The 26,912-nt window shown below is 39.7% G+C and overlaps 1 protein-coding gene and 1 long non-coding RNA gene across 2 annotated transcripts in view; one reads left to right on the top strand and one right to left on the bottom strand.

Annotated features, from left to right (window-relative positions):
• Nucleotides 1–5,897: 5,897 nt before the first annotated feature.
• On the bottom strand, nucleotides 5,898–25,482 carry LOC118765996. Its single transcript, XR_005001912.1, has 3 exons — nucleotides 25,471–25,482; nucleotides 21,077–21,080; nucleotides 5,898–5,992 (listed from the first exon to the last, which is right to left on the bottom strand). It is a non-coding gene; the product is annotated as an uncharacterized LOC118765996 (long non-coding RNA).
• The window catches only part of LOC115211121 (C-1-tetrahydrofolate synthase, cytoplasmic), a 94,358-nt gene continuing 85,043 nt past the window's right edge, over nucleotides 17,598–26,912 (top strand). Inside the window, exon 1 of the mRNA XM_029780059.2 lies at nucleotides 17,598–17,780. Within this exon, the coding sequence (XP_029635919.1) occupies nucleotides 17,746–17,780 (35 nt within the window). The 5' untranslated portion in view covers nucleotides 17,598–17,745. The remainder of the gene's footprint in view (nucleotides 17,781–26,912) is intronic.

Below are 26,912 nucleotides of genomic sequence, written 5' to 3'. Positions count from 1 at the left end.
TGGCAGCTTGTTCCACGGATCCGCAACCCGGACGGAGAAAGCCCCTCTCCTTCGATTGAGATGAAATCGTCGTAGATAGAGCTTTTCGGAGTGACCCCACAGCCGACGCTCTGGAGCAGGAGTGAAGAACAGCTCTTTCGAGAGGTTACACTTTCCGCTTATGATGTTGTGGGCAAGAATGAGATCACTACGGCGGCGGCGTTTTTCTAGTAGTAGCAGCAGCAGCAGCAGTACCAGCACCAGTAGTAGTGGTAGTTGTGGTGGTGGTGGTGGTGGTAATAGTAGTAGTAGTAGTAGTAGTAGTAGTAGTAGTAGCAGCAGCAGCACTAGTAGTAGTAGTAATAGTAGTAGTAGCAGCAGCAGTACTAACACCAGTAGTAGTGGTAGTGGTGGTAGTAGTAGTAGTAGTGGTGGTGGTGGTGGTAGTAGCAGCAGCTTATGTGGAACTGAAGTATCACAAACTAGCTGCAGTATCAACACTTCTACTTCTACCACCACCACCACCACCACCACTACTACCACTACTACTACTACTACATGCTGCAATCATTCAATAACGTCCACGGCCAGTGAAATCCTATTTTGATAATGAGATTATTGAGATGGATTAACAACCACCGTCTAGGGCATGACATAACTAATCTATCCACTGCCGAAGACCGATTGACTGTCCTTATAGGAGTAGTAAGACTTTATTAATTCACCATTGTGTTATGCCTGCAGCGAGACATAACTAATGCCTATGGCATATAGACTTACTACATCTGTTTAGAGCAAGACATAACTAATTCCTGTTGGATTAACTAACTCCATCTGTCTAGTGCAAGACATGACTAATGTCTGTGGAGTCAACTGTCCGTGTTTTGAAAGATGCCTTTCACACACACACACACACACATGCATAAATAGACAGACAGACAGACAGATAGATAGATAGATAGATAGATAGATAGATAGATAGATAGATAGATAGATAGATAGATAGATAGATAGATAGATAGATAGATAGATAGATAGATAGATAGATAGATAGATAGATAGATAGATAGATAGATAGATAGATAGACGGATAGATAGATAGACGGATAGATAGATAGATAGATAGATAGATAGATAGATAGATAGATAGATAGATAGATAGATAGATAGATAGATAGATGGATAGATAGATAGATAGATAGATAGATAGATAGATAGATAGATAGATAGATAGATAGATAGATAGATAGATAGATAGATAGATAGATAGATAGATAGATAGATAGATAGATAGATAGATAGATAGACGGATAGATAGATAGACGGATAGATAGATAGATAGATAGATAGATAGATAGATAGATAGATAGATAGATAGATAGATAGATAGATAGATAGATAGATGGATAGATAGATAGATAGATAGATAGATAGATAGATAGATAGATAGATAGATAGACAGACAGATAGATAGATAGACAGATAGATAGACAGACAGACAGACGGACGGACGGACGGACGGACGGACGGATGGATGGATGGATAATTTTGATAATCCTCATCATTTAATGTCTGTTTTCCATGCTGGCATGGGCTGGATGGTTTGACAGGAGATGGCAACAACCACTTTGAGCACTGTTTTGAGCTCCATGTGTCTAACACATGTGGCCATGCCTACAAAGTCAGAAAACAGCACAGCTCCCATCATTTTCAGAAACATTTTTTCACACTCAGAGTTGCTGAAGCATGGAACAAACTACCTGCATCAGTTGTTAGTTGCTGAGACATTGCATCCTTTAAAACCTCCATGCACCCTGAAATTTGCCAACGCTACACTTGATATCCACCCCTCCATACGTATGCACACGTGTATATCATGACTCATACACTGTTCACTTTCCTGACTTTTGTACATAATTTTATGTACTGTACATGCACCTTTGGTGAGTTGTGGTGTACCTGAGCACTATACACAATAATTTCATTATTACTATCATCATCATCATCATTATCACTATTATTATTATTTCTGTCTATCTTCTCTGCCTCTCTTGATTCAGTTCTCACTGCCATGCTCTATGACCCTTGTCTGCTGTAACACACCAAACTCCATTTTGGTAATAAAATAATCTAAGACACATTTGATATTGCATAATTGGTAACATCCATATCCATTTATGAAGAAAGTTAAGAACATGGTAATCAATATAATAAATGAATAGTTGAAAAACCTACATATCTACACACACACACACACACTCACACATATGAACGTGAACAGTGTACACACATATGTAGATATCCTCCATTCTTTTACACACACATATACACACACATATCTAATTGTCATCCGTGTCTGAGCATATGAGTGAGGGTATGTTCCAGTAGCATTCATTTATCTCTCTCTCTCTCTCTCTCTCTCTCTCTCTCTCTCTCTCTCTTACACATGTACTTTTACCATCCCATTCCCCCAGATTGACAGATTTTTTACACCACAGGAATGCATCCATAACACTTTAATACAACAGAAGACATTTGTGCCACTGTTCTACTTTATGACATAAGAGGGAAAGAGGACACAATGAAATGTTTCTTACCTGTTCAGAAAAACTTGATTTGATTAATTGAGGATAGTAAGTGTTACAGTATTTGTAATACATTAGTAATAATCTGATTATTTCAACAAATTACTTATTAGAAAAATAATAATTAATCCCAATTATTGTATGATGAGTTTAATGTATCAGAATAGAGAAATAAAACTTCAAGTCTGGTAATTAGTTTAGGGTTGGCAAAAATATCCTCCCAAAGTCACCATTCTTGGTAAATATTTCAACAACAAAAACATGATGTGTCCCTGTTCAAAAGATAAGACTAATAAAAGAAAAAAATAAATGATATATTTATGTCTTTGTTGCCCACTGGGGGCTAGACATAGAGGGACAAACAAGGACAGACAAAGGGATTAAGTCAATTACATCGACCCCAGTGCATATTTAATTGACCAATAAAATATAACATGTCTTGAATGGTACAACAATGCAGAGTGGACTATAATAACTGTTATAATTTAATTATCCAGAGTCTGATATTATAATAATAATATTTCAGAATACAAAAATTCCTTCTTCAGATATCCCTAGGAATTGATTGAGTCACTGCTAGAATCGGTTTTCCAAAGGTTACTGAATTTTTTTTTTTCCGATAGCATCTCTGCTGTGGTCTCACGAAGCTCCTTCCGGAATTCCTCATGGGAAGTGCATGAGGACAGCCACGTCCCAAGCTCGTGCGCGTTGGCACATCCGCAGCACTGCTTCTAAGTTATGTATTATAGTTGTAGTTTCCTTTTTTTTTTTCATAATACATGAACATGTTATCAAAAATGAACCCACAAGCATCCAGGTGTAGCTAAATGATATATTTATGTCTTTGTTGCCCACTGGGGGCTAAACATAGAGGGGACAAACAAGGACAGACAAAGGGATTAAGTCGATTACATCGAACCCAGTGCATAACTGGTACTTATTTAATTGACCCTGAAAGGATGAAAGGCAAAGTCGACCTCGGCAGAATTTGAACTCAGAACATAACAGCAGACGAAATACCTATTTCTTTACTACCAACAAGGGGCTAAACACAGAGAGGACAAACAAGGACAGACAAACGGATCAAGTCGATTATATCGACCCCAGTGCATAACTGGTACTCATTTAATCGACCCTGAAAGGATGAAAGGCAAAGTCAACCTCAGTGGATTTTGAACTCAGAATGTAACGGCCGATGAAATACTGCTAAGCATTTCATCCGGTGTGCTAACGATTCTGCCAGCTTGCTAAATTATATATTGATTGCCAACCTCCAGTCTGTTGTTAATTTGGGGCCCTAATCTGTCTATGAGATTAGCTTCTTTAATTCTTAGAGTACCCAAATTTCTTTCATTGGCCTCAATTGTGACTGTTATACTTTTGTCGGTGTTAGCTACATGATGACATCGTTATTATTTAGGGCGGTGAGCTGGCAGAATTGTTAGCACACCGGGCGAAATGCTTTGCGGTATTTCGTCTGCCATTACATTCTGAGTTCCAATTCCGCCGAGGTCAACTTTGCCTTTCATCCTTCCGGGGTCGATAAACTAAGTACCAGTAATGCACTGGAGTCGATATAATTGACTTAATCCATTTGTCTGTCCTTGTTTGTCCTCTGTGTGTGTAGCCTCTTGTGGGTAGTAAAGAAATAGGTATTTCGTCTGCTGTTACGTTCTGAGTTCAAATTCCGCCGAAGTCGACTTTGCCTTTTATCCTTTCAGGGTCAATTAAATAAGTACCAGTTACGCACTGGGGTTGATGTAATCAACTTAAACCCTTTGTTTGTCTCCTCTATGTTTATTCCCCTGTGAGCAATAAAGAAATAATTATTATTTAACAAACTTTAATAACATCACATTAACGACACCATAAAATATAGGAGCTTTATTTTTGCAGCACCCTGTATTTCACAGAAATTTAATAACCTTGATCGTTCAACACTTCTGTTGAAAGTAATTATTTTAATTAGAATAACTGAAAGTTCATTAGATCTTGAAAATATTCTTAAATGCTCAGTCATTCGTAAAAGTTGGAGACAGTTTGGTATTATAGTAATCGAACAGGTGCATAATTACTGAATTGTAATTAATAGCCAGCAAATAATTAGTGCAGAGTTATTTGAGTTGTTAGAATTACAGGTTAAGTTTAGGTACAGGTGTGGCTGTGTGGTAAGAAGATTGCTTCCCAACCACATAATTTCTGGTTCAGTCCCACTGCATGGCACTATGGGCACCATAGTATCTTTTCCTATAGCCCTGGGCTGACCGAAACCTTGCTGGGAGCTGTCTTTTGCACTTGAACTCTGCATCTTCTAGTTTGTGGTTACAGATCCATGGTTTCAGTCTTACAAGCAGCTTTCCACTTCTGTTCTTTCAGTGTCGCCTGACTGGCTCCCATGTTGGTGGCACATAAAAAGCACCATCCAAGCAGCCAAATCCACTCACAAGGCTTTGATTGACCCAAGGCTATAATGGAAGACATTTGCCCAAGGTGCCACACAGTGGGACTGAACCCAGAACCTTCTTACCACATAGCCACTCCTGTGCCTATCATCATCATCATCATCATCATCATCATTTAACGTCCACTTTCCATGCTGGCATGGGTTGGACAATTTGACTGAGAGCTGGTGAGCCAGATGGCTGCACCAGGCTCCATTCTGATCTGGCAATGTTTCTATTTATTGTTGAACATAATATATTTGGTGGTGGCCATTTATATTCATCATCATCATCATCATCATCAATGAATGATGGGTGGGATAGAGAGAAAAACTGCACGAACATTTGGAGAAGTTACTCATAAGATATTCTTCAGAAACTGGAGTTGTCAGTCTAAATGTCAAGAATCGTCTTTCAAGAGGTTTTGAAGGTGGATCACTGATTCTGTGGATCAGTCAGCTGCCTTTGACACTCTGTAATGATCCAAAGTGCCAAAATGGTTTCTATAAGGATGAAGAGGTTAAATTTTAGAACATTTGAGAAAACCCCATCACAGCACAGCCTCATGCTGACCGGTTGATTTATAGATCAATCATGTGGAACTGTGGTGGCACACTTGTGGTGCCTTACTGAGTTTCCAGCAGTTAGGGGGTTCAAATCCACACTACAAGTTCTATACTTGCTGAGGCCAACTTTCTCTTTATCCTTTTGAGGTTAATACAATGAAGCAGAACCTATCAAGTACTGGAATCACTGGTATTGACAAAAACCTTTCTTTGAAATTACTGATAGTGTTCCTAAACCAAAAACAATTATAGATGAATCTGTTATAAAAAGAAAGCCAATAAAACAACCAGCTTCAGATAAATTCAAATACTTTTGAAAAATATTTGAACCCATAACGGCTTTTCACAGCAGTTTGTCAAGGACAAAAATTCTTGTTTAACACAAAAAGGTTTTAATACACCATAGTCAGCTCAGAGCGCCCTCTATGAACCGGTGTATCGATTTCAAGCTCTTTAGTTCTCCTCAGTCGAAATGCTGAGAGCACTTTAAGCTGACTATAGAATTTTAACACCTTTTTGTCTTACCTTTTTTGCTCCATGTCAAATTGCAGTGAAAAGCCTTTACAGGTTCAAATGCCTCTCAGATATATTTGAACCAGTAAAAACTTTGTTTATTTCCATCACTGCTTCATATTGCTACCCACAAAGTTAATAAAAGCTTATTTACAAATTTGTCACTGTTCCAATGACTCTATTATTGATTGGTTAACATTATGCCCCAGTAAGGAGGCGAGCTGGCAGAATCGTTAGCATACCGGGTGAAATGCTTACCGGTATTTCGTCTGCCGCTACGTGCTGAATTCAAATTCCACCGAGGTCAACTTTGCCTTTCATCCTTTCAGGGTTGATTAGATAAGTACCAGTTACGCACTGGGGTCGATATAATCGACTTAATCCATTTATCTGTCCTTGTTTGTCCTCTCTGTGTTTAGCCCCTTGTGGGTAGTAAAGAAATAGTTATTTTGTCTGTCTTTACATTCTGAGTTCAAATTCTATCGAGGTCAACTTTGCCTTTCATCCTTTCGGGGTCGATAAATTAAGTACCAGTTGCATACTGGAGTCAATCTAATTGACTGGTCCCCTTCCCCACAAAATTTCGAGCCTTGTGCCAAGAGAAGAAAAGAATATTATGCCCCAGTAAGATTCTGTAGGCAACCTAATTTGAATCAGTGACATCAGGTTTCAATAAGAGTCATCTATAGTTATCTCCCCTGTCACATCACTGGCAGCTAGATGGCACTCATTGCCTAGAAATAAAAAGACGTGCATGGACGCCACATTCTCTTTCTTCAGTCTCCTTCACCAAATCATGGAATACAGCAAAACGAAAACATTCCCTTATTCAAATTCCATTCTGTTCTTTTGAAAGGTAATATACAAGCTGTGCAAATGCTCTCATTCCATATCAGAATAAATTCCTCATGTACGTGACATCTTCACAATCTCACACGAGTTGTTGTTGTTCCTCACTGGATTGATTCTAACAGCTATCGAAGAATAACCGAACATAAAATTATCAACCATCTTACAAACAATAACTCTGAGCACCTTTTCAAACTCCACCTGTGGACATGTTTACAAAGTCAGAAAACAGCACAGCTCCCATGACTTTAGGAAACATTTTTTCATGCTAAGAGTTGCTGAAGCATGGAACAGACTGCCAGCATCAGTTGTTAGTTGTCTGAACACTGCATCCTTCAAACTTCTATGCTTCCTGAGATTCGCCAACACTACACACCTGATTTTCTCCCCTCCATACACACACAAGCATGTACCTGACTCATACACTGTTGCTTTCCAGACATTTCTACATACTGCATATGCTTATATGCACTTCTGACAAGTTGTGGTGCACCTGAGCACTGTATACAATAATTTCATTATTATTATAATATTAAATTAGTGGACTAAAAACCCATTAAAGTGGTGACCCTGAATGTGTAAATATTTCTCTATGGAATATCTATTTAAATAACCAACAGAGATCTGTTACCACTGGTCAACAGCCATTTTTTCTTCAAACCACGTGCAGTTTTCTCCTCATGGCAACAACAAGTAGTATTTTGTCTGTTGTTACATTCTGAGTTCAAATTCTGCCAAGGTTGACTTTGCCTTTCATCCTTTCGGGGTCGATAAATTAAGTACCAGTTACGCACTGGGGTCGATGTAATCAACTTAATCCACTTGTCTGTCCTTGTTTTCCCCCTCTGTGTTTCCCCTTCGGTGTTGTCCTAACTGCCATACTTCACCTACTATGTTTAGGCAATTTACTATGCCCCACTTTATGCCAGTTTATTTGGGTCATTGTTGTAGTATTGAACCAGTGGTTAGAGATTAAGGGAAAAGCTCAACTTTGAGGTTTATCTATTCACCAGGGACTTATCTTTAATCTCTAAATCTAGTTTCTGTCAACCCTTTTGACCTTATCCCCTGAAGGGGGAATCCCACTATAAAGAGGGGATCTCATAGGGACTTGTATTGTTGTCAATAAGTTGATGACAATGGTGGTATTAATGGTAGTGGTGGAAATGGTGGAGATGGTGGTGCGATGATGATGTGGGTTGTGGTAATGGTGGTGGTGGTGGTGGTTGGGGTGAAATGATTATGCTGACAATGGTGGTGGTGAGGGTGGTGGTGAAGGTGGTGGTGATGGTAGTGGTGTTGGAGATGTTTGTGTTTCTGGTGCTTGTAGTACTGATAGTAGGAGTGATGATAATGATGATGAGGAGGAGGGGGTAGATGTTGATGACGACAACAAGGATGACAGACGACGATGACGATGATGATGTTGATGATGAAGGTGACGACGACAGCAATGATGAGGAGGAGGAGGATGATGATGATGATGTTGATGACGACAACGATGATGATGAAGGTGATGACGATGACGACGATGACGACAACAATGATGATGATGATGATGATGATGATGATGATGATGATGATGATGAAGATGATGATGATGATGATGATGATGATGATGAAGACGATGATGATGATGATGGTGATGATGATGATGATGATGATGATGATGTTGATGACGACAACGATGATGATGATGTTGATGATGATGATGATGAAGGTGACGACGATGACGATGATGATGATGAAGGTGACGACAACGACGACAATGACAATGACGCCGACACCAACGCCGATGAAGGTAATGACCACGATGAAGGTAACGATGACGACAACAATGATGATGATGATGATGATGATGATGAGGGTGGTGCTAATGATGATAATAATATTAACCATTGTCCTCTCTGACACTGTTTATCACAAAATATTTCATAACCTCTGCCCACCCCCAACCCCATCTGGTATTTTGTCTGTCTCCTATCTCTAACTTGCCAGCCAAATAATAATAATAATAATAATAATAATAATAATAAAAAGAACAAGCCTAATTCATTTTTGAGAAGGTGTGTAACGAATGAATGAGATTAGTCTAAGTGTTTCATGGGAGGGCTGTGTTAATCTTGTGAGTGGTTGGGGATATTGTATAAATAGTTATGTAACCCTGGTCAGTCTGGCTCAAGTAGACCAGGGACAAGGACCAGTTGGTCCACTAGACTCTGAAACTGTCTCACAAACTCTGCAACCTGGTTACTCCAGTCTGTCCCTTAATCATGCTCTCTCTCTCTCTCTCTATATATATATATATATATATATATATCTATTATGTTGTTGTTTAACATTAGGTCAGCCCCTGATCAAGCAGACGTATGATTAAAGCTGTTCCCTCACCAGTGTTGTTGTAAACATCACAAACTACATTCAAAGAAAGGGCACCAGGTGTGTAATGATAATAATTATCATAATAAGTGTATGGCATGCCATGCTCAGGTGTGCTACAACTCGTTAGAAATAGGTGAAAGAAGGAACAGAAAGCAGACATATAAGTCATGTAAAGAAAGAAGCGAAATGAAAGCTAGAAGGGCACAGAAGTGCATACACAGCAAAACATAAAAAGATAGAGAAGTGACCATTAAAAGAGTTATAAAGAGGAAAGGGTGGATGGGCATGTCGGGGGCAGTGTTAGTGAATTTTTAGAGCCTGGTGCAGCCTCCTGGCGCTCTAGACCTCAGTCAAACCATACAACCCATGCCAGTATGGAAAATGGACATTAAACAATGATGATGATGATGATAAAATTTTTGAAGGATGCAGTGTCCTGACAGATAACAACTGATGCGGGTGGCTTATTTCATGCTTCAATAATTCTGAGTGTGAAAAATAAGTTCCTGAAAGTTGTGGGAGCTGCTGTGCTGTTGAGCGAAGTGGTCTTCGTCCCAGAGCTCGCAGTGGGAGAAGTCCGAATCGTGGTCCTTTGCTATTCGTAAGACCTGTAGAAGAGAAAGCAGGTCAACCCACGACACCGAGAGCATCGACGGATGGATGAATGCGCATCTAGGCTCAGCGGTTGTGTAGGAAGTCAGGGATAAGAAACAGGAAGAAAGAGTGAGAGAAAGTTGGAGCGAAAGAGTACAACAGGGGTCACCCACCCCCCTGCCGGAGCCTTGTGGAGCTTTAGGTGTTTTCACTCAATAAACACCCCCAACGCCCGGTCTGAGAATCAAAACCACGATCCTCTGACCGTGAGTCCGCTGCCCTAACCACTGGGCCATTGTGCCTCCTATGGGTGCTGCATTGTTTGGTAGAGATATTGAGTTCAATACATGGCCAAAATAGTAGTTGTAAAGATGGGGAATAATCTTGTTGGCTTCTACAAAGTCAACTGCTACATGTCGAAACTGTTGTATGTCGATGCCCAGAGAAGCAAGATGTTCAAAATACGATAAGTGACTGACTGACAGTATTTGTCTGGTTGCATGTCTGTGGACAGCTTCCAGCAGATCAATACCATGCCGGGCGAAATGCTTAAAGGTATTTCATCTGCCACTACGTTCTGAGTTCAAATTCCACTGAGGTCGACTTTGCCTTTCATCCTTTCGGGGTCGATAAATTAAGTACCAGTTGCGTACTGGGGTCGATGTAATTGACTTAATACATTTGTCTGTCCTTGTTTGTCCTCTCTGTGTTTAGCCCCTTGTGGGTAGTAAAGAAATAGATATTTCGTCTGAGTTCAAATTCTGCCGAGGTCGACTTTACCTCTCGTCCTTTCAAGGTCGATAAATTAAGTACCAGTTGCATTCTGGGGTCAATCTAATCGACTAGCTCACTTCTCAAAAATTTCAGGCTTTGTGCCTAGAGTAGAAAAGAATATATAGTTTAACTAAGGCAGTGAGCTGCCAGAAACGTTAGCACACTGGGCGAAATGCTTAGTGGTATTTCGTCTGTCTTTTATGTTCTGAGTTCAAATTCCACCGAGGTTGACTTTGCCTTTCATCCTTTCGGCGTCAATAAATTAAGTACCAGTTGCGTACTGGGGTCGATCTAATAGACTAGCCAAAGAATTTTAGGCCATATGCCTAAAGTAGAAAAGAATATTCTGGACGAGAGATGTGGGTTACAGGCTGAAGGGGAAATCTCTAAGTATGGTTGTGGGATTCCAGAGGGACGAAATTCTGTGAAGAAAGGATCTAGTGATTTGTGCAAGATTTGTGTGGCATGAAATTATCCAGCTCTGAGAAGCAGCAGTAATGAAAAGCAGTTTGAGGAGATAGCAGCATGTCTATGGACCAGGGGCTGGAGTGTATTGGTGAGGGACTCCCTGGCAATCAGCGGGTCAAGCATGGAATAGAAAGTGATGTTCCAGGCTGGTGAGAAAGAGAAAGAAAGTACAGATCATCATCATCGTCATCATCATCGTCGTCATCGTCATCATCATCATCATCATTATCATCATCATGACCATCATCATTTTAATGTCCACTTTTCCATGCGTGTATAAAGTCAGATGGAATTTGTTGAGGCCGATTCTCTATGTCCAGGTACTCTTCCTGTCACTAACCCTCCCCCCAGTTTCTAAGCAAGGTAATATTTTCCCTTGACCAGACATGTTCTTCATGAATTACTCTTTTACTCTTTTACTTGTTTCAGTCATTTGACTGTGGCTATACTGGAGCACCACCTTTAGTTGAGCAAATCGACCCCAGGGCTTATTCTTTGCAAGCCTAGTACTTATACTATCAGTCTCTTATTGCCGAACCGCTAAGTTACAGGGACGTAAACACACCACTATCGGTTGTCAGACAATGTTTGGGGACAAACACAAACACATAAACACACACATACACACACACGGACACACATATATATACATACATATATACGACAGGCTTCTTTCAGTTTTCGTCTACCAAATCCACTCACAAGACTTTGATCGGCCTGAGGCTATAGTAGAAGACACTTGCCCAAGGTGCCATGCAGTGGGACTGAACCCACAACCATGTGGTTGGTAAGAAGGCTACTTACCACACAGCCACTACTGCACCTACTAGCAACAAACAACACCAGTTGTATGACAATGATGCTTGTTTACAACCAGCTTGTGATGTCTAGACAAGGAAACACACACACATAAGCACACAAACACATGCATATATATGATGGGCTTCTTTCAGTTTCCATTTGTACTTATAAGGCTTTAGTTGGCCCAAAGTTTTGATATAAGACACTTGCTCAGGTCTTTAATATAAGGTCTTTGATATAAGACCCCTGCTCAGTTTTAATATAGACACCTGTGCAGTAGGATGGAACTCCAACCCTCATGGTTGGGAAAAGAGCTGCTTAACCACACAGCCATGAATGAAAAGGAGACATTTATAAAAGAATAAAGCTGAAAACATGTGAGCTCGTTAAACAATAAGGTAATTATTCAACTGGTGCTTTGTTAAACAGTGTGTCTGTGATTGACACACAGAGATATGGTAATTAACCATTGGAAATAAATAGTCTGAATGTTTGACTGACAGACAGACAAGGTTTTCATGTGATTCGTGGAGATGGGAGTTTAGCTGAGACGAAAGACACAGGCGCAGGAGAAAGACTGTTTATTTGAAATGGAAACACGATTAAAAAGAAAAAGAGATAAAATATTTTGTTATTGTTCGTGTTATTGTTGTTATGCATTGACTGAAAAGATTGGTCGTGGTTTGATTATCCTTGATTATGTTTTTGTCAACTGGGGCTGACTTGGAGTTAATCCAACTGTTATCGTGGCATTCCATTGGTTATGACAACGAGGGTTCCAGTTGATCCGATCAACAGAACAACCTGCTCATGAAGTTAACAAGCAAGTGGCCGAGTACTCCACAGATACGAGTATCTCTAACATAGTTCTTGGGGAGATTCAGCATGAAACAGAGTGTGACAAGGCTGGCCCCTTTGTAATACAGGTACAACAGAAACAGGAAGAAAGAGCGAGAGAAAGTTGTGGTGAAAGAGTACAGCAGGGTTTGCCACCACCCCCTGCCGGAACCTCGTGGAGCTTTAGGTGTTTTCACTCAATAAACACTCACAACACCCGTTCTGGGAATCGAAACCATGATCCTATGACTGTGAGTCCGCTGCCCTAACCACTGGGCCATTGCACCTCCACCCAACTGTTTGTATGTTGTAAATTTATTTAAAACCAGTATGGCACAGGCATGGTTGTGTGGTTTAGAAGTTTGCTCCCCAACTATATGGTTTCAGGTTCAGTCCCACTGTGTAGCACCTTGTTTTTTACTATAGTTCCTGGCCAAACAATGCCTTGTGAACGGATATGATAGATGGAAACTGGAAAGAGCCTATGGTATATATGTATGTATGTGTGTCTGTGTTTGCATATAGACACATACCAATCACCTAGCAGAGTGGAGACACACACACTCACATGTGTGTGTGTGTGTGTCCACTCTGCTGGGTACTTGGTGTTAGGAAGGGCATCCAGCTGTAAAAGCCAAGCCAAAACAGACACAGGACTCTAGTGCAGTCTCCAGCCTGGCCAGCCCCTGTCAAACCGTCCAACCCATGCCTGCATGGAAGGCAGATGTTAAACAATGGTGATGATGATGATGATGATGATATACATAGGTAGAGCGCATAACCCAGTGGTTAGGGTGTTGCGCTCACAATCTGGTGATTGTGATTCTAATTCTTAGACCGGGTGGTGCATTGTATTCTTGAGCAAAACACTTCATCCCACATTGCTCTGCAATCACTTTGACACCTGACGCATGGCACACCTGTACACCTGTTCAGGCAATGTCGATTTAATAGAGAGTATCTAATGTGCAGCACAAACATTTGATCTCTATAAATCAAATCATTTGTGCAGGTTGTTTGGCAAAAGCTGAATTATTATTATTATTATTATTATTATTATTATTATTATTACTATTACTATTATTATTATTATTATTATTATTATTATTATTATTATTATTATTAATATAGTCAAGACTATTGAAAAGGTTGCAAGATGCAATGAAAATTTTAGAAAATAAAAAAATAAGAAATAAGTGGAGATTTTACCGGTGAGTGTTAAATATTAAGGCACTAAAAGAGAATGACTCTCCCCAGACACAACAGAATATTATTATTATTATTATTATTATTAATATTATTATTATTGTTGTTGTTGTTGTTATTATCATTATTATTATCATTATTATTATTTTTTGTTTGACTTTTGCTTTGTATTTGTACAAGTTGGTTCCAAGTCTCACCCAGAGACCTCAAGAGACTAGAAGTTGGTGTTATGCTTAGGGTGTCATATATTTGGTTTTGCACATAATATTGTTCTTGAGAGTGTTTAAGAAAACATAAGAAAATTATGAGTTTGTTTTAAAATTTGAGAGAACATAGACAATACTTTATGTAGGATATGGGCAGTTCCCATGAGTACTATCTTTTGAATTTCTGCCATTCTGGGGTTTCCTGGTATCTGAACAAGGTAGCAATCAGCCCCTTTTGCTATCATTCCCAGGGCACCTATGACAACAGGTATTGTTTTAGTTTTCAGGTTCCACATTTTGCTGATTTCTATTTCAAGATCTTTATATTTGCTCAGTTTTTGGTAGGTCTTGACAGATACGTTTATATCGATTGGGATAGTCATATCAATGAGGAGGCATGTTTTTTGTCTGAAGTCTTTCAATATAATGTCTGGCCTATTTACATCTATCTTTCTGTCAGTTTGAATGGTGAAGTTCCAGAGGAGTGAGATGTGGTCATTTTCAAGCACTGGGGGTGGTTTGTGTTCCCACCAGTTTTTTTCATGGGGCAAATCAAGGTTTTGCAAATTACCCAGTGAATATATTGTGCAGCTCTATCGTGTCTGTTGAGATACTCTGTAGGCACTAGAAGACTGCATTTGGAGACAACATGATCAATGGTTTCATTTTGTTGTCGACATACACGACATGTTGGACTGCTTCTGATCTTTAATATGTTGGCCTGGTAGTTCCTTGTAGATAGGCATTGATCTTCAGCTGCTATAATAAACCCTTCTGTTTCTGATTATTATTATTATTGTTGTTATTATTATTGTTGTTGTTGCTGTTGTTATTGTTGTTGTTGTTATTATTACATTGCCTTTGCTCAGCTTCTAACGCTGGAGATATACTATGGTGTCAGCTGTTCACTACCAGTGAACTAAGGTAACACCCCTTATTTTTCGAGCACCTTCCGGAGTATTTGAGCGATTCCAAGCAGTGCTGTTTTCTGGAAGTGCTCCACCCTTATTGCAGGCCCTATTTGTCCCACGTACTTCTCGAGATTTTTGCTCACTGTTCACAGGGCTCCAACAGTCATTGGTACTACTGCTACCTTTATCATGACCGCAACTGCTTTACCTCCCAAGCTAACCTGTCATATCTATCAACTTTTCCTTCTTCCTTATCACATACCTTGTTGTCAGCTGGGAATGCTATGTCTGTGATCCAGCATCATAGATTACACCAGGTAGCCCAAAACTGTGACCGTGCTTTACTCAACACACTAATTAACATTTAGTCCAAAAATTTACATATATATATATATATATCATCATTTGTTTTCCATGCTGGCATGGGTTGGACGGTTTGACTAAGGACTGGCAAGCCAGGAGGCTGCACCAGGCTCCAATCTGATCTGGCAAGGTTTCTACGGCTGGATGCCCTTCCTAACGCCAACCACTCCGAGAGTGTAATGGGTGCTTTTTACGTACCACCAGCACAAGAACCAGTCAGCCTGCACTGGCATCGACCATGCTCAAATGGTATTTTTTATGTGCCACTGGCACAGGAGCCAGTCATGTGGCACTGGCAATGATCACGCTGGAATGGTGCTTTTAACATGCCACCACCACGGGACCAGTCGGACAGCACTGGCATTGACCATGCTCGAATGGTGCTTTTTACATACCACCAGCATGGGTGCCAGTCAGCTGGTACCGTCATCAGCCATGACAATGACTTCACTTGCCTCAACAGGTCTTCGCAATCGCAGTTTATTGCCCAATGATTGAAGGATACTCTTAAATTTATATATATATATACTGCACCAAGATGCACATGTATGTGCCTGCATGCATATTTTGTATGTGTATGTGCATCAACATTCTGTGCATTTAAACAAGATGATCCATATTTTTTATACTATTGAACTTGTATCAGTCATTTGACTGCGACCATGCTGGAGCACCATCTTTAGTCGGGCAAATCGACCCTGGGACTTATTCTTTGTAAGCCTAGTACTTATTCTTTTGCCGAACCACTAAATGACGGGGGCATAAACACACCAGCATCGGTTGTCAAGCAATGCTAGGGGGACAAACACAAACACACAAACATATACACACACACACATATATACGACGAGCTTCTTTCAGTTTCCGCCTGGCAAATCCACTCACAAGGCTTTGGTCAGCCCGAGGCTATAGTAGAATACACTTGCCCAAGATGCCACACAGTGGGACTGAATCTGGAATCATGTTGGTAAGCAAGCTACTTACCACACAGCCACTCTTGCGCTGTTGTGAACATTTAAATCATATTTGATATTATTAAAACTTGCAAACATTGAATGTTTTAAACATGTTTTTCTAAATCATAATTTTAAATTTTTATCATTGATAAACAAAAATTATTGTTGAAACTAGTCTGGCACCTGTGTCGGTGGCACATAAAAAACACCATCCGAGCGTGGCCGTCTGCCAGCCTCGTCTGGCACCTGTGTCGGTGGCACATAAAATCACCCACTACACTCTCGGAGCGGTTGGCGTTAGGAAGGGCATCCAGCTGTAGAAACACTGTCAGATCTGACTGGCCTGGTGCAGCCTTCGGGCTTGCCAGACCCCAGTTGAACCGTCCAACCCATGCTAGCATGGAAAGTGGACGTTAAACGATGATGATGATGATGATGATAAGTAAATTTATTGAAAAACAATTACAAGTTTTTCAAATTTAGTTACACTTTCAACAACAAATTCTCCTATATTTTGTTCAATCAGCTGAATCAACTTGTTGTTGGATTACCGTGTAAGTGGTTGAATATTCCACGGATAGATGTGACCTTACCATAATTCTCAACTAGAATCATCATAACACAGTGTGTAAGAAAGCTGTTCCTTTGAACTCTAGGGACACTCTCCTCTGATTGGTTTCTATGTAGTTTCCATCTGCCCAGTTTCATTCATAAAATATGGGGTGACCCAAAGCTATAAAAAAAAATGGTTGTCCAAAGCGCTATGCAGTGAGATCGATCGCAGGGCCTCATGGTTGCAAACTGAACTTCTAAACCATTTGACCACACGGCACCGACATGCGCATGTATGAATGCGGTGCATAGTTTGTGTGTGTATGTGCGTCAACATTTGTTTATTTATGTATATATGTTCGTCTGGGAATATATGTATCTGCACGTATATATATGTTCTTGTCAATATTTCTCCGTTTGTGACTAGATTACGGTGAACATGAAGTTGTACCACACACATCTAAGTTGTGTGTGTGTGTGTGTATAAACAAACAGATAAGAATGACCTTTCGTTCCCGCCCCCTTTAAATCATTATTTCCCAGTCGTATGCAACCCCACCTCCCACTACTGGGTCACACACAACCAACCAGCGCTACATCAATCACATATTTTACACACACACACCCCTCTCTCTCTCTCGCTCTGTGACCCAGCTCTACCCGACCAGCGGTGGAGGATTAAAGTTAGCAACATCTCGTTGTTGTTTCGTGAAACTTTCTAAAACTATTAACCTCTCTCTTAAACTCCATCACATTTCAGCTATGGCTTCGATACTGAGCGGTAAAAATATCTCAGAGTAAGTCAATATATATATATATATTACGTATTAACACATACCATTATTATTGTTATTATCATGTTTTGTAAGTGTGGGAAAAAGCATCATCGCATAACACGAGAGCAATGTTGCAGACATTTGTACATCCCAGGATGGGTTGTAGTTGCTTTTTAAAAATTATTCTCCCCAGCATTTTAAAAATTGTTCTTCCATGACAATACCTTTAGATTGCATAGAATCATCTCAACCATTTGCAGCTCACAACTTCTGTATGCCCTCCACCCCGCTCCATCTATGGCACTCATCTCCGAATGTTGTCGTTGCTTTATTCTGTGCCCTTTACTTTTATTATGACTCCCTTCACATCTTGGATGTCTCGTAGAAATATTAACTTGATTCATGGTTTGTGACCGGCAATGTAGTTTGTCGACCCTGACTTTTACGTCTGTGAAATTCGAACTTAAAACGTGAAGAGCCATAATTTGGTTCGACATCATGCATCTAGTCCAACATCGCCCTAACAAATTTACCGAACCGTCCCCGAATCACATCTCTCGATCTTAGGATAACTAGTAAAACTTTATTTACGAAGATTATAATCAATTTATCGATGCCTCAAACCTACCCTCGATTTTCGACCGACTGTCACTATGTGACCATCAACGGGATGTACTATATGGGATTAATAGTGTAACATGTAAGAGAATATTTCAACGTCTGTAAATACTGATAATAGTAGGGGTGTCACCACACACCCTGTAAACCTGGGATTGCACAGCAACGTCGTAAAAACAACATCGTCCCACCTGAGCGAGGTTACAACGACACACACGTTTACACAATGTTTTTGTTTAACCCCAAGTCAGCCCTCATCCTGTCGGCCTCTGACAAAAAGCAGTTGTGACTCTATACTCTTTCAAGCAACTTATTTTAAAACTACGCTACCCTTTCTGTTTCAAGACTGCATGAAGCATTTTAAGGGACATACGGTTGTTAATTTAACCATTTCATGTGATACCCTACAGACCCCGTCCTTTAGTTAATCGCAACTAAGTTTTATACGGGGGAGTCTCGGATGAACTAATTCAATGTAATTAAACCAAGCAAGCACGTGTTTTGGGTACCACAAACTTTGTTTTTTGCCTTTTTAACCCCCGACCAGATTTACCTTAGTAAAAATTGTAAATTATAACAAATTTTTTTGTAATATAAAATTGAATTTAAAGTGTTGAAAATTTTAGGGTTTTTTTTCTTCCGTTGTACTTATATTTTTTGCATAAATTACTTTCTACTATTTAAGGTTAAATGAATTTTTTAAAAATATGTTATATTTAATGTAAGTTACATCTGGTAATTTATTTGCGCCACGGGCAGCCTTCGACTTTGTCTATTCAAAACGGTTTTTAATCCAATAACTACACGTTATTATTTGTAGCTTTATCTGCTTCGAGTTTCGCTGTTAAAAATGATTTATTTATGTTTAATATATGGGTACTACTTTAGAACAGTGGTCCCGGTAGCTTAAGGGTGGACTAGAGGAAAATTAAATTTTTAATCTGTTATTCTCCACGTTTATTAGGTCTTAATGATGTCCAGCCGGACAATAGAAGGATGAAAGGTGGACCATTGCTGGTTTGTGATTTAGAACGATTTCAGTTGACCTTAATCCTCCTCACCAGTATGTATAGACATGTGTATCCTGCACATGTGTTTGTGGTCTGTACACGTTGTTGTTATTATTTCTGTAGACGGAGGCCAGTTCTCGTTGAGCAGACAAACATTTACTAGCGCTCCAACCAGGACCATTCCTACATCTTTAAAACATACCTTTCGAAAATTTAATTGAGAAACCTACATTTAGCACAATTCTGTTAAGTGGTAAATAGATTGATAGATGAAAAAAAAATGAATCACCCCCTAAACACACAGACATGATCTTAATCTATGCGTAAAATGTTTCTACTGAAAATTTTAATGAAATATAAATCTACATTTTAAAGAAAGTTATGGGAAAATGAAGTTAGCTGCACACTTCTTCTGCCCATCTCGGTCTTTATATTATCTCATATATTGTTCTTCTTTCTAAGATAATAAAGTACGATTTGGTTGCTATTTCTTATATTTCGAGCGACCACTTAATCCCCCACTATACACGTGTTTATAAGAAAAATGTTTTATTATCAAGTAAAACAAGATTTAAAGTAGTTTCTTTTATGATGCTTGTGAGAAGGGTCTTTGCTTTTTCAATGGACTAACGGACAGGCGATCTTTCGATATTGGTACACAAAATGTCGGTATGCGGAGAGAACATCATTCACGCTTTTTTCAGCCTAGTCTCTTTATGTCGTGATGGAAGGTTGTGTGAATGACTGGTGTCCTCTATCAATATCGAAGCATTTGCTAAATTCCGCGCCCCAGCTGCAGCAGCAGTGATGGAGGCAGTGGTGGTGCTACAGGTATTTTCCATTCCCAAGTACCAATCAAATATTGGAATTGATCCTATTGACGCGATTATGTGGCCATTACAAACATGTTTTCCATTCTTCTGTGAGGGAGAATCAAGTACCAGTCATATAATGGGGAGCGGGGGTCAACTTCCAATGATCTAAGAAACCATCATCATCATTAGGTGCAGGAGTGGCTGTGTGGTAAGAAGCTTGCTTCCCAACCACAAGATTCCGGGTTCAGTCCCACTGCGTGGCACCTTGCTCATTTACAGTCATGTAATGTCTGGTCAAGGACACATATTTATATACATGCGATGGGCTTCTTTTAGTTTCGCTCTATCAAATCCCCTCATAAGATCTTGCCTGAGGTGCCATGGAGTGGAACTGAACCTGAGACCACGTGGTTGGGAAGCTAACTATTTTAACCACACATAATTCTGGATTATTTTTTTCTGTTCTTTTACTTAATTTTTGAGAGCAGTCAGGTTCATTTTTAGAATTCTCATTTGTGAGAGCAGTCGAGTTTATTTCAGACATTCTCATTTTAAAAATCATCTCCAGCTAATCATTGAGAGGGCGTTGGTGTTGCCTTGGCGGAGGTTTGCGCTCTCTGAGTGCTCCTATTATAATTATTATTATTATTATTAAGGTCATTCTTAGATGAATCCTCCAGTGTTGTCTTCAACCGTCCTCCAAATGCCTTGTCAACTCATTGGTCCTCTCCTCTTCTACATCTTTATATAATACATTGATGTATGTGGGAATGGGATGCCCTTTCTGGCAATGCCATTCTTTTAGTTCCCATGTCCCCAGCTGACCAACTGGTCAAGAAAGAGTTGTTGGTGTCTCAGGCAGTGACCAGCCAACCACACTCTTGTAACTGCTATTTTTTTCACTCAACTCTGGTAACCACCATATACAGACACTTGTTGCTAGCTCTACACATTCTGGTGCTAACCCTTTGGGTGGCTGAGTTCAAATCTCTTCAAGGTCATTTTGTATTTTATCTTTCCAGGGGTTGATAAAAAGGTACCAATCTAGAATGGTGGATTGGTAGAACTATTTTGTGGTTGGATGAGATGTCTTGTGGCATCTGTTCTGGCTCATTGCATTCTGACAGTAACACCTGTGGTGACACTGTAGTGCCAAGCTCTGTCAGCCCAGATTGGCACCTGTCTGTCTTTCTCAAAAGATCTCGCTCAGCCCTGCACATATGTACAGGTGTTCTGTCAACATTGGCTGTCAAAGTTCCTACTGCACCAAGCATTCTGATGTAGAATCCATCCAGAGATTTCTATAGGGAGGCATCAAGGTCCAGCCTTCATAGCCATTCTCCCTTTCATTATACTAGAACACTGAACTTACTCCTTCTCCCAATGTTACCTCCTACTCTCACCAGACACTTCCATTTCTCGCCTGTCATTTCCATTTCTCACCTGTCACCTCGCTACAGAAATCTGCTCTGATCTTTTGGTAATGGTCAATGGTAGGTCCCATTTCCTAGAAAGGTAACCCTTTTGTCTTTGCACTCCCTTCCAATATCTCTCAGGTAATGGACACAGTCATTAACAATAATGCCCACCAACAACTTAAATCTCTCTTCTTCTCCCCTTCTACCTCCCGCTCTCTCTCTCTCTCTCTCTCTCTCTCTCTCTCCCCCTCCCTCTCTCATGGCCACTAGTACAATTTCTGTAAAGGGAGATCCACTTGTGACCTACTCTTCTCGGTTACCTATCTCTGTAGGTTGTTGTCTTCAGGAAATTCGTTGAAAACAACATTGCTACCCTCACATCGTAAGGACATATGCACAGGTAAGGTTGACAGGTGCAAACGTGGTTGTGTAGTTAAGAAGCTTGCTTTCCAACCGTATGATTTTCAGTTCAACACCTTCGGCAAATGTCTTCTGTTATAACCCTTGGCTGTGAGTGGATTTGGTACATGAAAACTGAAAAGAAGCTTGTGTATGTATGTATGTATGTATATATATATATATATATATATATATATATTATGTGAAATAGAAAGATGAATAATCTTGTAGTAGATTAATCAAAAGTTTAACCGATACCTTAGTAGCAAAAATCACAGCAGTAAACAGCACGGTTGGAGGTACAACCATCTGGCGTTACAACCGTGCGTTGGTGCGGATAATTGAAATTAAAACATTATTGGTGAATTGTAGAAATGGAGCTGAACGCAGATTGAACAGAAATCGTTTTATTTCATTCTACACGTGTTTCGAAAGGCACAAATTACCAAAATCCGATTGAATAATGGGACCATATTGTGTCTTTCTCTTCAGGAAGAAAAAAGGAAATCCGTTGGAAACACAAAAACAGAACAGAGGCGGAGCAAAAAACAAATCGAACTGTGCTCCTAAGAGCCCATGGCGAAACTGTTTATCAGTGTATGTTGAGAACATACTGAATTCTTCAGCCACCGGTTCTCAACATACACTGATAAACAGTTTCGCCATGGGCTCTTAGGAGCACAGTTCGATTTGTTTTTTGCTCCGCCTCTGTTCTGTTTTTGTGTTTCCAACGGATTTCCTTTTTTCTTCCTGAAGAGAAAGACACAATATGGTCCCATTATTCAATCGGATTTTGGTAATTTGTGCCTTTCGAAACACGTGTAGAATGAAATAAAACGATTTCTGTTCAATCTGCGTTCAGCTCCATTTCTACAATTCACCAATAATGTTATATATATATATATATATATAATAGAATAAAATCTTTACAAGAATTTATCAAATAGTCAGTGTGAGAACCTCATAAGGGAAAAATTTATAATTATTCTCTTTCAATATATATATTTACATTAAGGGCATGCATTTACATGCAGTAATGCCCTTAATGTATATATATATATATACACACACACATATTTAAACATACATACACTCACACACACACACATACAGGGTTGGCCAAAAGTCACCTGACAGTAAACCAGAACCATTTAATTCCAAGATTTATTTATGTTTAAAAACTGAATGAATTTAATAAAATCATCTAAAAACGAAACAACATGGAAATTGTTCAAACTGAAGTCTTTCTTGAGAGATACATTTTTTCCATTCGAGTCAATGCAGAATTACAAATAGTATTTATGAAATTTTGATTTACTGTCAGGTATCTTTTGGCATATATGTCTAAATATGTGTGTCCCCCCACACACCCACCTTGTCTTGACAGCATGTAATGGTTGTGAACAAAGGCACCATCATTACAAGTGATGTTGTTCGTTTCCAGTTTTCTGTAAATTCATGTCTGACCAAGAGAAAATATTGCCTCGCTTGAAAACAAGCGAGGTTTGGTGACTGGGTGGACACTCAGCTGAAAAAAACCCGCTTTGACGAATTCCGTTCAACCCATACAAACATGGGAAAGGAGATGCTAAAACGATGATGATGATGACGATGACGGATATACTCTTACCCTTTTTTACTCTTTTACTTTTTTCAGTCATTTGACTGCAGCCATGCTGGAGCACTGCCTTATAGTCGGGCAAATCGACCCCCAGGACTTATTCTTTGGAAGCCTAGCACTTATTCTATCGGTCTCTTTTGCCAAACTGCTAAGTTACGGGGGACGTAAACACACTGCCATCGGTTGTCAAGCGATGCTGGAGGGACAAACATAGACACACAAATATATACATACACACACATATATATATACATATATATATATATATACATATAAAAGCACCGTCCAAACGTGGCAGATGCCAGCACCACCTGACTGGTGTCCGTGTCGGTGACACGTAAAAGCACTAACTGATCGTGGCTGTTGCCAGCCTCCCCTGGCCCCTGTGCCGGTGGCCCTTAAAAAGCACCCACTACACTCACGAAGTGGTTGGTGTTAGGAAGGGCATCCAGCTGTAGAAACACTGCCAGATCAGACTGGTGCCTGGTGCAGCCTCCTGGCTTCCCAGACCCCGATCGAACCATCCAATCCATGCTAGCATGGAAAACGGATGTTAAATGATGATGATGATGATGATGATGATGTAGAAGCTATATGTCAAACGACCGAGTTTTTATCTCTTCTTGTTTCGCCTCAGCCGTATTTCTGTTCAAATCAATCAGAAAATGTTAAGATGCTTCTGCAATAAATGTCATTTCACTGCAACAAAGCATTTTTTCAATCTCTTAGACTAAGAAAGAAAAAAAAAGAGTTTGCTGTTACTCTTGTCTGCCAAATAATTCCTTTCCTGGAGATTCCAGACTTGCACCAAATAACTGAAAGTGACATTATGCAAATGCTCGTTAAACTTTTCAAATAATTTGCTGTAACTTTTTAATGCAGACGTGATTGTTTTTCTAGAATTCTCTCTGTTGCATCATTATATTTTAGACTATAGAGAGGAACTTCAGTTTTCTTGCAATCTCAACCATTTAAACAGTCTTTGACTGACTGGAATATTGGTTTATTGTTTGATGCTACTGTCTGAACCCATTCTGATTCTGTGAAACATTCTTCTTGTTTTAAAGTGACCGAAATTATAATCTTTCATCGAAATTTCATGTTATTTTAGGTTCCAACACTAGCTTAAGGACAGTTCTTTTTTTTTCGTGAATTCTTCACTGTTTTCAAAATTAATTGAAACAAAGGAAGAATAGAACTATGGTAACAAAAAGGTAAATGTTTTCACCTGTCTGATTATCAGCAAAAATTCATTCACCTTTACCTGTGTTAGAATGTTGGGATTTTTCTCTAAAAAAAAATCGTATTAAATCTTCAGCGTTTAAACCTGCCATATCCAGACAAGATTTTCTACCTGTTTTCTGTTCAAACTGGTGTGATCTGGCCTCTCACACTTACCCCATAATGCCGTTGTGAAAACAGAAAATCTCAAAGCTATGACATTATCTCTCTATATATAAAGCTGAAGTTGTCTGTGTATGGCAGGTTTGGTAGCCTTCAACTAACGCTATCTCCTCCGAGACCCTGCGGTGCAAGTTGACCAAAATTGAGAGTATGATAGAAGAAGACTTGCTCTTCCTTCCGTAGAAGAAAAAATTCAAATTGGACCATGTTAACAACAAAAATTATTTACATCAAAAAGTGCTTTTTTTGTATGAAAATCCCTATTTTTTATGATTTTTTGACTGCTGTGTCGCCATTTTTCGATGTATTTCAACCAGGAAAATATTCACTTAAAGAGAATAACAAGCTACATAATGTGAAATTTTTACTTTTCAAAAATTCCAATTCTAAAGGGTCAAAACAAACCCGAGCAACGCCAGGCGATACTGCTAGTACATGATAAACTCAAAACAATGTGAATAAAAAAAGGATTACATTTTGATAGAATAATCTGAATGGTAAAGGGTTAAATTTGAGTCCCACTGTCTTTGGAATACCAAAGTTTCAAAAAGCTTTTGGCTTCTGTTAAAGGGTTGACCAAGTCAACTACACTCAACACATTTACAGCATCTCATTTGTATCCCCAGGCCATATGTAATCTTTAATAGGGGTCAGGGTCCAGGCTGCTTATCATTGCAATGGTTGTTTTTAAAGTCACAAGACCTGGCAGATTTTTTTTGTACCTTCACCAAGATTAGGCCATCAAACCTGGTGTTCTTCACTGTTTGTTGTACACCTTTGTGTAGGGGGAAGGATGAGAGAGAGAGAGAGAGAGAGAGAGAGAGAGAGTGGGTGTGAATTCATCATCATCATCATTTAACGTCCATTGTCCATGCTGGCATGGGTTGGACGGTTTCACCAGACTGGAAGGCGGTGAGCTGGCAGGAGCGTTAGCGCGCCAGGCGAAATGCTTAGTGGTATTTCATCTGTCTTTACGTTCTGAGTTCAAATTCCACTGAGGTCAACTTTGCCTTTCATCCTTTCAGGGTCGATTAAATAAGTACCAGTTACGCACTGGGGTCAATGTAACCGATTTAATCCCTTTGTCTGTCCTTGTTTATCCCCTCTATGTTTAGCCCCTTGTGGGCAATAAAGAAATAGGTTTGACCAGACTGGCAAGCCGGAAGGTTGCACCAGACTCCAATCTGATATGGCATGGTTTCTATGGCTGGATGCCCTTCCTAACATCAAATCACTACAAGAGTGTTGTGGGTGGTTTTCACGTACCACCAGCACGGGTACCATTTGCATGTCATTGGGGTGCTTTTACGTGCCACTAGCACAGGTACCATTTGCATGACATCGGGGTGCTTTTACGTGCCACTAGCACAGGTACCATTTGCATGTCATCAGGGTGCTTTTATGTGCCACCAGCACAGGTGCCAATTGTGTGATGCCGGTATCTGCCACAACTGCGATTTATTTGTTTCAGCCATTAGACTGCGGCCATGCTGGGGTACTGCTTTGAAGAATTTTAACTGAATGAGTTAACCCAGGTTCTTCTAATTTTTTAAAGCTTGATTCTTATTCTATCAGTCTCTTTTTGCTGAACTGCTAAGCTATGGGAACATAGATATACTGACACCAGTTATTAAATGGTGGTGGGGGAACAAACACAGACACAAAGACACATACACACACACACACATGCAACAGACTTTTTTCAATTTCTGTCTAGCAAATCTAGTCCCAAGGCTTTGGTTGCCCCAAAGCTATGGTAGAAGACATTTGCCCCAAGTGCTATGCATTGGGACTGAACCCAGAACCATATGGCTGGGAAACACATTTGTTACCAATCAGCCAAGCCTGCAACTTTGTAGAAAGAACTT

The sequence above is a fragment of the Octopus sinensis genome, linkage group LG1, assembly GCF_006345805.1.
Source record: "Octopus sinensis linkage group LG1, ASM634580v1, whole genome shotgun sequence".
Taxonomy (NCBI): Eukaryota; Metazoa; Mollusca; class Cephalopoda; order Octopoda; family Octopodidae; genus Octopus; species Octopus sinensis.
Note: the sequence above shows the minus strand (reverse complement) of the source record. Positions and strands in the feature narration are given on the sequence as shown.